This window comes from Callithrix jacchus, chromosome 1 (genome assembly GCF_049354715.1).
Source record: "Callithrix jacchus isolate 240 chromosome 1, calJac240_pri, whole genome shotgun sequence".
Lineage (NCBI taxonomy): Eukaryota > Metazoa > Chordata > Mammalia > Primates > Cebidae > Callithrix > Callithrix jacchus.
The window spans coordinates 157453939-157465971 of NC_133502.1; the positions used below are offsets into that span (position 1 = coordinate 157453939).

Sequence of the window (12033 nt, forward strand, 5' to 3'; positions counted from 1 at the left end):
TAAAATCCTAATTCCATTCAAAAGTCTCATTTTGATCTATTTTCAAGAAGTACCACATCTTTCTTAAGGCCTGATATAATATTTCCAAGGAACACTACATATATAGTTTTATTATCTTTAAACACAACATATAAATCATGTCATCGCTTGCTATCTGTCCTAGAGATTCATTGAAATTATTATTACTATTTTTTTTTAAAGAAACAGGGTCTTGCTATCACCCAGGCTGGAATGCAATGTGCAATCACCGCTCACTACAACCTTGAATTCCTAGGCTCAAACAATCCTCCTGCCGTAGCCTACTGGGTAGTTAGGACTACAAGTGTGTACCACCATGCCTGGTAATTTGATTCATTACAATTAATTCAAACATTACAATATGTGGACTATATGTCAAGGTTCAGCATTCCTAATATGTCTGGATTAGACTTTATTAAATTTATTAAAAGTATACCTATTATAATTCCATGCCAATCATGTGAAGCATTTATCATAGACATAACCTCATACGTTGGAGAAAACACAAAATTCAATGTAGTCACAGGTGATGACTACAATCTGTTTTAAGTTAAAAATAAACCTTGAAATACTAGTTATTTAAAAAAAGATTATAAAATTATCAGCCAATGAAACCATACAAATATTTCACAGATTTGTCTTTTTAAAAACTTCCTGTGCCATTTATTTTTAAAAGTAGTAAATAGACAGTTCTCTCTTACCCTTACAATAACCATTGCCTAATGTGCTTTCACACATCAAAGGAGACTAGAATATCAGGCTGAGCCACATTTACAGAACTTAAAGGAATGAAAATCATTTACGGTAAATAAAAGGACTATGAGACAGAACTGCTTACAAACCCTTGAGCAAGAAGATACCATCCATATCCTACACAGCCTTTGTTAAGTTTTCAGCAAATTATACTGTGATAGTATTCATGCTTCATGACCTTCCATAGCTTATAATTAAAACTTTGAAAACAGAAACTTAGTTTGACACCTGGACAGAAACATAGAGTGAGAAAGGCGATACAGGGCTGTTACAGAATTCAATGGTAAAAATCAACATCTGGGTGTTCATTTACCTTCTTATTTAGCCAGTGCCAGAGCTTGAGGATGGGGGGTAAGGTGAGAAAGAGAAGATAAGAACAGTGGAATATCATTAGAGAATGCAATCATAGTATGAAAAGAAATGAAAAGGAAAGCATGAGAAGGAAACTGTCCCAGACAAAGGAAAAACTAGGGGTGGAAAAACTGTAATACATCAAAGTTTTAAAATCAAGAGAATGTAGTATTCCTCTAAGATATACAACGATTGAAATGATGATAACCGCACCTTTGTTGGGAATCCAACAATTAAAAATACGTAAAACCCCACAGCATTTAGAGTCTTCACGCCTTTGCACTGCTCCATCTGCTTGCCCTTCTGGCCATGTCTACCTAAGAAACTCCCGCCCGTACTTCAAACTTACTCCAGTATCACTTCCTCTGCTCTCCTTCCCTTTCTCATGACCCTATCAACAGTGAGTCATTTCCTACTCAGTGCTGCCACTGTATCCCATACACATTTTCCTACACAAATTCCTAACACTTACACAGAGCTGACCATGTACCAGGCATTGATCTAGGGACTGTACATATATATTACCTCATTTAATCCTTACCACCATTCTACGAGGTAGGTGCTACTGTACCCATTTTACTAGTATGGAAACAAGGCCCAAAGGTTAAGGAACTTTATGGATTCATACTCCATGCTCTTTAACCACTAAGGCTCCAAATCTAACCACCATCTCTGAATATTTATGAATTGCTGTCTTTCCCCAATATACAAGGCTTCTGCACCTGGTTTTCTATGACTCATCTGATTTTCTGTAGAACTTAATACAGTATCTGACATATGGGAATTACCACAAAAAATATTCACTAAACTGAGCCACTGCCGAGCTACGTAATTTTAGGCAAATCACTTAACCTCTTTGGATTTCAATTTAGTCCTAATATAATGAGGGAATTGAATCATAATATCCAAATCATAAGATCCATTTCTCCCACTTTTATGAGGGAAAAATACTTAAGCCTTATTTAAAGTAAACCCATCTTATCCTTATGTAAACCATAACTCTAAACATTAAAACTTTCATCATAGAATTAGATATTAAATGTGTTATCAACAATTACAATATAAACACCATGGAATGGAAGATTTCAAACCATGAAACACATTAACTCCGTGAAGACAGCCCAAGTCTTAAAATACAATACCTTGCTATCAACTTTTAACAAGAATTTTCCAAGCCCAACAATGGGCCAAGGTGCGAGAGCTCCCTGCCGCTCCTTCAGGAAGCTTTCTATAATATCCCACCACACGTGGTAGCGTTTCTCCAGAAAGTCCACAACTCCAAAGTGAATGACAAGCTTTTTCAGTATCCAGACTAAAAGAAGATAAAAAAAATACATATATAAATAAAATGTAGATTAAAAAGTTATAACATGAAAAGGTTCCTTAATTTCACATGAACTTTCTAAAACAGCAAAGCTAGTATTAAAATGAAGATCAATGTTAAAAAGTAAGGTGGGATTCAAAGTATGCCAAAGAGATGGAATTGGACCAAGTAACTTTTCAAACCATCTCCCCTGCCTATAAATATTATCTTCTTCGCAAAGTCTAAACCCCTAAAGGAGTCAGGGATTATTTTACAGCCCATATAAACATAAGATACTCTTATCGTGAAGATTTCAGTGACTACAATTCTGGCCCCTCAGATGCTCCCCTTCCTAAGTAAAGAATACAAACAACTGACACTTCCCCATCTCCTTGGCTTTTACAGATGCTCTTGTCAAATGTTCCTTAGGTATTTGTTACTTAGTGACCAGAAAAGTATAAGGTATTCCATATGTATCATGATTTTGTACCAATGCAGGGTATTGTTGTTCCTGATTCCCCATTTGATGCTGATCTCAACATCTGAACAGATGCCAGGGTTCAGATGTTGAGAGCAGCATCAAATGGGGAATCAGTACGTTGAGTACTAGCAGGGCTGCTACAAACGGCCCAAGGCTGTGTGCACTGCAACTTCAGTGGGGACCACTCTCAGACCACACTGTCTCCTCCTGGAGTTGGGCAGTGCAGTGGCCCTTCAAGCAGAGGTCAAGCTTCCTGTTAGAAGCCAACTAAGAAGGTAGTAGGGCAAGAAGGAAGTGTTATTCAACTGTGAGTCTTGCCCTGAAGTTTGGACCCTGGATCTCAATCACTATATAATTTGCCTGCCTCTAGAGATTTCTGTTCTTAGCTCTGGCCTTACAACCTAAAGGAACACAATTTGCTATACTGAACCATGAGTTCAGTGTTACACACCAGTTCAACAATTCCTTCCTTACCATTTTTAAATCCCTAGAAAGGCCCTAGAAGAAATTCTACAGTTTCAGTAAGTCCAGGGTAACTACAAGCTATAGAAAAGCCTTTAGGGGGCGACGTGATTCACAGCCTGCTCTCCCAAGATCATGTCAAATTCCTATGATGACCAGGTTAAGCTATGACTAAAAGAAATGAAATTCCTGCTAACAAACTTCAAGGAAAAGAGAGATGCAACACCATTTCACATAGTTTGCCATCATAATGAAATCATCTGGAAAAATCCAAAAAGTATGGAACAAGCCAGTAGAGTAATTTAAACTGTTTTACTCAGTTTAACAGAAAGCATGACCACGGAATCTACTCTGTGACTTGCTTAATTAAAACTGTATCTTGTTCCAACTGCCTAACAGGAGTTCTGTTTGAGGACACAAGAAGCAGATATAGGCCGGGCACAGTGGCTCACACCTACAATGCCAGCATTTTGGGAAGCTGAAGTGGGAGGATTGCTTGAGTGAACCTGGGAGATCGAGGCATCAGTTACCATGTTTGTTCCACTGTACCCCAGCCTGGGTGATAAAGTGACACCCTGTCTCAAAAAAAAAAAAAAAGATACAAACTTCAACCATTTATATTGTATACTCCCTGAGGACATGCACCACTATAGCATGCTCTGGACATAATAAGTGTTAAAAAAAAAAAAAAAAAAGGCCTATTTAATTAACTATCCAGTGTAGTGAGGAAAAATAAAAATGAGTGATGAAAACTAATGATCTAAAAGGTAAATGGGACAGTAAGCTTAGACTTGTAAACTATGGTGGAGAACAGCTTCCAAAAATCAGATTACATTTTAATCAACAGTAAAAAACCTTAACACAGGAAATGAGGAGTAATCAATGCAGGAGGTATATGGATGGCAAAATCCACAGCAGCCACTAAGGACATAATAAATTTGGCACGGAATATGGCTGCCATAAAAAGAAAGCCCAGTAATCAGGAAAAGTGTTAGGTAAAAGATGTTTCTACAATGCACCTGTCAGAGAAAAGGCTTCCTTACTTTTTCTATTCTTAGAAGAAAGTTTTAGAGAGAATTAAAACAATAGTGGTGGGCCTCAAATTACCACAGCATTAAGATATAAAGACCTGGTCCTAGGAGCTTCGGGAACCGCGGCTTGGGTGCAGACATGGCCAAGTCCAAGAACCACACCACACACAACCAGTCCCGAAAATGGCACAGAAATGGTATCAAGAAACCCCGATCACAAAGATACGAGTCTCTTAAGGGGGTGGACCCCAAGTTCCTGAGGAACATGCGCTTTGCCAAGAAGCACAACAAGAAGGGCCTAAAGAAGATGCAGGCCAACAATGCCAAGGCCATGAGTGCACGAGCTGAGGCCATCAAGGCCCTCGTAAAGCCCAAGGAGGTTAAGCCCAAGATCCCAAAGGGTGTCAGCCGCAAGCTCGATCGACTTGCCTACATTGCCCACCCCAAGCTTGGGAAGCGTGCTCGGGCACGCATTGCCAAGGGGCTCAGGCTCTGCCGGCCAAAGGTCAAGGTCAAGGCCAAGGCCAAGGATCAAACCAAGGCCCAGGCTTCAGCTCCAGTTTCAGTTCCAGCTCAGGCTCTCAAAGGTGCCCAGGCCCCTACAAAGGCTTCAGAATAGATATCTTTGTCTGCCAATGCGAGGACAGAAGGACTGGTGTAACTCCCCTGGGGCTGCCATCTGCATGGGGCTGGGGTCCTCCTGTGCTATTTGTACAAATAAACCTGAGGCAGGATTAAAAAAAAAAAAAAAAAAAAAAAAGACCTGATTTAATAGATTATGGAAAACTGTGATTCCATTTGATGTAATACACATAATACTTACATATATATACATGTAATTCAGTTTTTCTGCCAAACAAATCACAAGACTTTGCATCCATATATTTCTCAAAGCCTATATTTCCTCTGAATTAAAAAGGCAATGTAAAATATTCTTCCCTAAGAGTAGCTCTCAAAAATCATTCAATCTCAGCTGGGCACAGTGGCTCACTCCTGTAATCCCAGCACTTTGGGAGGCAGAGGTAGGCAGATGACTTCAGGTTAGGATTTGAGACCAGCCTGGCCAACGTGGTGAAACCCTGTCTCTACTAAAAATACAAATTAGCCAGGTGTGGTGGCACGGCCCTGTAGTCCCAGCAACTCAGGAGGCTGAGGCAGGAGAATCGCTTGAACCCAGGAGGTGGAGCAGTGAGCAGTCGCAGTGAGCCAAGATCATGCCACTGCAATCCAGCCCGGGAAACAGAGCAAGACTCCATCTCAAAAAAAAAAAATCATTTGATCTTCAAATTTCAAAACACAGATGATCATTAACATTCTCCTCCACAGAATCATGGATGGCTAAGCAGTCAAATCTCTACATGAAGCTACTAATCTCAAATACCACACGAAATTTTAAGACGCTAAATACATTTTTGAGCTTAAAAGTAAAATATTAAAGATGTATCAAGGTAATACATTAACAAAATGGTGTTTGTATACTATTTAAATGCAAACATAAGATTGTTTTACTTTGCAAGACAGTAAATTTAACTCAAACATTAAAATCCAAAGTGAAAAAAAGGAAGAACCATCTTCAAAGACGAGACGAGATCATCCTTAACCAGATAACAACCTGCAATCGGCACTGGCAGCAACTGCACAATCCACAGGTTCAGCCAGATCTGCACGACGACAATGGCCCAGACCAGAGACACGAAGTAGATGTCGCTAGTTTTCTTCTTTCTAAGAAACGTTCCTATTTCAGGCCTTCGTCTGCCCAGAGTGGGTGAAGGGGAAGTGGGTGAAGGGGAAGTGGGTGAAGGGGAGGTAGATAATGTTGGAGGGGATTCTTCCCTGTCCACTGCTTCTGAAAAGAAAAAGGAAAACACCACACACCGTATTAGTCCACATGAGGAAACAGGAATACAGAGCCACTTGTTAGGCCAGCCTGTTTCAGGCCTTCAAAATGTGCTGATATGGTATGATTATACTGGGTTAAAAAACACAGAAATATTTGAACCTATGTTTGCATATGCACTGAAAACCATGTGGAGAATTACAATGTCAACAGTGCTTAATCTAGGAAGAATAAGTTAGTTGGTGATAGAACTGCGAGTCATTAAAACAAATACATGACAAAGGAGCTGAGAATTATAATTATCCCATAAAAGTTACTCAAACTATTTAAAGAAATAACTGCTAACATATACTAGAATTTCTGTATTTAAAAATCCCTTTTAATAGAACTTTCGATTAGATGCATTTATATGTATTTCTGACACAAGAAAGCTTTTCAGTGTTATGTCATCTAAAATGGAACCAATTAATCTTATAAGAACCCAGGGCTTTCAGATAGAAGATATAAAAAATGAATGAGATACAAAAACAATGACAGATTTCTGGGGTAACGATTTTCAAATAAAGGAAACCATACTGGATTATTTCATATGAGGCACTGTTTTCTAACAATGCAACTACTATGTTACATTTTACTATACGATGCTATTATTTCTGTCTCCTAGTTTTAATAAGCTATACCATATACATCAGAAATCATATAACTCAAAGTAGTATTAGTCTATATATACTATAATGACGAAAATTATTAAGAGCCTAAAAATTGCATTTTGCCTTCCATTAGAAAAAAAATGTTAATAACAAAAAGCACGTCATCATATAGATCTGGTTGAACCTGTAGACTGTTAATTACAAAAGTATCATACGTCAGAAAGTCTAGAAAAAAGAAAAGAAATAAGAACTCCCATAATCCGAAACTCACATTTTTCCCATGGTCTTTTACATAGTTGTAGCATGTTCCACTTATCCTTTCTCACTCTTTCTCTTCAGTGAAAGTCAGCTCCACCAGAGCAAAGACCTTGTCTGTTTTGTTCTCCCTCCACTGAATTCCTGGCACATACAATAGTATCTGATATATAGGAGGTGCTCATTAAGTATCTGAATGCATGACTTCCCTGGGGTTTAATAATTTTCATAAGCAAATTTCATACCACACAGTAGCCCACTAAGTGCTATATCATAATTTCCTTAGGGTTTTTAATGTTAAATGTTCAGCTATGAGTAAATTTTTACTACTGAGATCACTTGCACCCTGGTAAGTCAGCTCACCTCATTAGGACCAACATTCCACCCTTAAGTTCAGGGCTAAAGCCCAAGCTAGTTAACAGATGCTTTTGTTTGCCTTTGCTCTGAGTATCGGTCTAATTTGGAAATTTCATGTTGGTAGGTGTGACAGATATTTGGAAGAATAAGTCCAAAACTAAAACCTCATTTCCTCTCTACTTTGGAAACATGATTCCATATGCAAGAAAAATAAAGTGTTCCTACTGTACCAAATTCCTTTCTCTTAGCTGACATTTCTAAAGTCAGTTCTTCAAAGATTCACTCTAAACATTCCCTAACTCTAAATATCTCTGGCACTAATGGACCTCTCAGCACAGACTGAGGTGGCCTTTTACATTCCTGAACTCTGCAAGAGTACAGCATGACTCTACAGCTGGTATAAATCAAATCTACATACTGGATTCCTCAGGAGCCTACAACTCCCAAAGCCAGGCCACATGGGACAATGAATCCAAAACAACCAGGGAGGTCTGTTTTAGGGGTCAATATATTAACACATGAAGCATGCAAACTTTTAGAGAAGGAATGCCAGAGAAATGGATGACTGCAAGATAGAAAATAAAAGTCCTCCCCAAAGAAAGGGTTGGGGAAAGGGAACAGAAGAAAAAGCAAGAGGAAGAGACAGAGCAAAATAAAATCATGGAGGAGAACTGACAGTTGTAGAAGAAAGAAATGGAAAATAAGAGGTCAAGATAAGATATACATAAAGTGGGAGGTAATGTGGGAAAGGTAAATGGAGACTAAGAAAAGGAAAATAAAGGAAAAAAGCAATGAAGAACAAAAGGAAAATAAAACCCTTTTTTAAAAAGGAAAGAACAAAGAATCAAGACACTCGAGAAGGTAAATAATGACATGTATTTAAAAAGTGATATATGAGAACAAAGATGAGAGGGAAAAGGGTAAAAAATTGGAACCAAAAAGAATACATGAAGGATCAGCAGAAGTAGCATTTTGTGATGCTAGTGTCCTAAATTTTATAATCTATTGACATTTTATTTTCCAGAATAACCTTGAATGTCACCAGAACATCAGTCACCTGCAGGCTGAGTGGAGGGCTGGTCTTCACTGCTTGATTCATACCCTGTGATAGAGATAGCCAAGTTTGCCAGAGTAGAAGCTGCCATGGAGATAACCTGCCCTGGTAACTCTGCCCCTGTAAAAGAAGCATCCATTTTCAAAACTTTATAATGTAAGAAAGAATGGCTGCAAATTTAAACACAGTCCAACGTTTTCAATGACAACAAAACAAAATGGTTAATACTGACCCACTCAATCAGTGGTTCTTTATCAAGGAAGAATGCTTAAGAATCAACATAAAAGTGTGCTAAAAAATCAAATTCCTGGACGCTCTGAATACCTTCCCCCTTCAGGAACTTCACGCTGGTGGATGTGGCAGACACTGCACATGTAAATTTGGAGTGCCACACTTAATATTTGTTAACAAGTTGACTTTAATGCATACCTCTACCGAAAAACACTGTCCACATCGAGTCTGTGAGCTCCCTGATCTGACTGTATTAGGCTTGTTGTATGACTAGGTCTCACCTTAGTATGAGATAGCCCACATTTGTTGATCAGAATAACAACATTCCACAAATGAGTATGCGAATGTATAGGTATTATGCAAAACCATATAGATCTATCAATTACATAACTCAGTACAGGCAAAATCCACCACTTGAAAATCTAAAGGAACATCATGACCTTGTTTCATGTTATATATTTCCATGTTAAATTCCTAACAGGTAGTACCAAACTCAATCATTTGCACTAAATCCAAGTAAAACATTCACTGGCAAAGGAGGCCTGTCAACCTTTAATCTTCTACGAGAGACAAGGAAGACTAGCTCACACAGCATCAGGTTCTAGCACACTTTCTTGCATATTAGACTGGAAAGCCAAAAAACTGTATTTCTTGGATTCCCTTGCAACTGAGGTCTCACATATGACATAGTTTCTACCATGTAGGTACACCTGTGCAAGACTTGAGAGCCTGAAGTGGCACCCTGTAATCTGGAAGCCACACAGCTCTCATGTCAAACTCAGTCAATCAGGAAGACATATGATTTTTCCACAGCAACTTAGCAGAAGTTCCAACGGTTCTGATGTCTGGTCTCTAACTTCATGGCAGGCCTAGCAGCCATGGGGTCCTCTGCCCAGACAGTACGTCAGTGTCACTGAGCATTTCTTCTGACTGCATTGCTTCCACGTCTGTTAGATTCCAAGATCAGTTGTCTGGTCTTTCCAGAAATTATGTGCAAAAACTGTAAATGCTAACCAATACCTCCTACTATTTAAACTACCCGGAGTAGATTCTATTGTCCACAAGTAAGAACAGTGGCAATTCCTAGTCTCCAAGTCATACACCCACATTCATACAACTGAGACAATACTTTTGGTAGGCCAAGACCAGTATAGCAACACAGGATTCTGCCACACCAATGAAAAGAGCCATGACCCTTCAGAAGGCCGATGAATTTAAGCTCCAAATTAACTCCACATACTCAAATATCCAAGGCTGGCCCTCTCCCAGAAAGCAGTAAGCCAGAGCCTGATGTGGCTCTTTGGTAGATTCAGACATCAGGATAAGAGTACTAACCTTGCTCAATCATACCCTGTCCCTCCTCTAATACTAATAAATGCTCCTGTGACCTAAAAGAGTTTGGTTTTAGATATGATATCATATCTCTCAATATGAGAGAAATTCAAACGCATGGTCTGAAAGGAAAGCATAAATTAGACTTCTGGATTAGGACCTTATTCTCCTGGCCTGTGTATCCAGAGTGCTTCTGAAATGCTAATAAGACAACAAAGGCTTAGAGAGAAAAACAGTGTCTTTCATGTCTTACATGTACTGTGTGCTGGGGATAAAGACACAGACCCTGTCCCAGGGAATCCTGTAAAAGATATGAATTAAAGAACCACACAAATAAACGTCTGTATACAAATTAGGGTTGCTATTAAAAAAAAAAAAAAAACACCTGGGTATCTTGTGACATCCTAACAACATCCTGGGCAAAAGGAAAGCTGTGAGAAGAACCCAACATGTTAAAGAGAGTGAAAGAAGGTCAGTGTGTCTGGAAGACACACAAGTAAGAAACTGGTATCAAATAAACAAGGCTGGAGAGGTAAGCCAGATGATGCAGATCACAGAAGACCAAACGAAGGACTTTAGTCTTTATTCTAAGAGAAAGAAGAAAGCACTGAAAACTTTCAAACAGGATAGTAGTCTTTTTCACTGACATTTTATTGAGATAAAAATATACTCATATGCAGTTGTAAGAAATAATCCCCGTGTACCACCATTTGTCCAGTTCCCCCGACACAAGATACAGAACAGCGTCATCACTACAAGGATCTCTCATGTCAACCTTTTATAACCACATTTGACTGCCTCCCAGCCCTCCTGCAAATCTGTAAATAAATAATCCATTTGAGATATAAGAAGATCATTCTTGCTTGTCTGAAGAAAGACTAGAGGGGATCTACAATGTGTACAGGGAGGTAAGTTGTTGTAGTACACAGGCAAGATGTGACGCCAGCATGGTCTACAGTCAAAACAGGGGAGACAGGGAAACTCAGCTGCATTAAAGAGACATGGTAGAGTCAAAGCAGACCATATTGGTGAGAAAGCAATAAAGGGAATCAAAGAGACAAAGGTTTCCAAGTTTACAGACTATGGTTAGCCAGAGAAAATATAGCAGAACCGGATGAAGATTCTTGACATGTTAGAGCTCTTTTTAGACTTCCAGACAGAGGTTCCACAAACATGCTGAGCGCAGTGGCTCATGCCTGTAATCCCAGCACTTTGGAAGGCGGAGGAGGATGGATAACCTGAGGTCAGGAATTTGAGACCAGCCTGGCCAACAAGGCAAAATCCCGTCTCTACTGAAAATACAAAAATTCGCTGGGCAGTGGCCGGTGCCTGTAATCCCAGCTACTCAAGAGGCTGAAGGCAGGAGAATCACTTAAACACAGGATGTAGAGGTTGCAATGAGCTGAGATTGCACCATTGAGCCGAGATCTCGCCACTGAGCTAAGATCACACCGCTGCACTCCTGCCTAGGTGACAGAGTAAGACTTCGACTCAAAAAAAAAAAGTTACACAAATAAACTGACTTACACCAGAGATGGGTCAAGACTTAGATTTGCAGCAGTACACCCAGGGAGAATCTCTTAGACCCCATTCAAGAGCAAAGTTTGGGAACAGCTAATGGCCTGAGATAGTACAGTAGAAAAAGAAAAAACGAAAACAAAGATCTTCGGGTCAAAAAATTAAGAATTCTCTCTCGCATAAGATTACAGACTAGTCAAGGGTCTTGAATTACTAAACTGGCCTCTTCAAAAGTAATTTAATTAAGTGGTCACTCATCTTGAGACACCGGGTAAAGTAAGTCCCTTGATGGTTTTTGCAAAATAACAAGATCATTTGAAAGCTCTTCAAATAATGGACTTTCAGTTCAGCTTCATTTTAACTTACATTTCTAAATACTTTCTAAGTGTTCATTAACCAA

General features: G+C 39.1%; 1 protein-coding gene across 8 annotated transcripts in view; it reads right to left on the reverse strand.

The window, feature by feature from the left end:
* TMEM245 (transmembrane protein 245) overlaps positions 1 to 12033 on the reverse strand; it is a 106683-nt gene that overhangs the window by 72320 nt on the left and 22330 nt on the right. The window contains exons 4-7 of one of the 8 annotated variants that reach the window (XM_035254160.3): positions 8556 to 8672; positions 6012 to 6242; positions 2265 to 2434; positions 1085 to 1108 (exon numbers count right to left, since the gene is read on the reverse strand). In XM_035254160.3, coding sequence (XP_035110051.2) covers positions 1085 to 1108; positions 2265 to 2434; positions 6012 to 6242; positions 8556 to 8672 — 542 coding nt within the window. Of the gene's footprint in view, positions 1 to 1084; positions 1109 to 2264; positions 2435 to 6011; positions 6246 to 8555; positions 8673 to 12033 lie in introns of all 8 variants that reach the window. The other 7 variants (XM_035254156.3, XM_035254173.3, XM_035254172.3 and 4 more) reach the window with 7 other exon arrangements.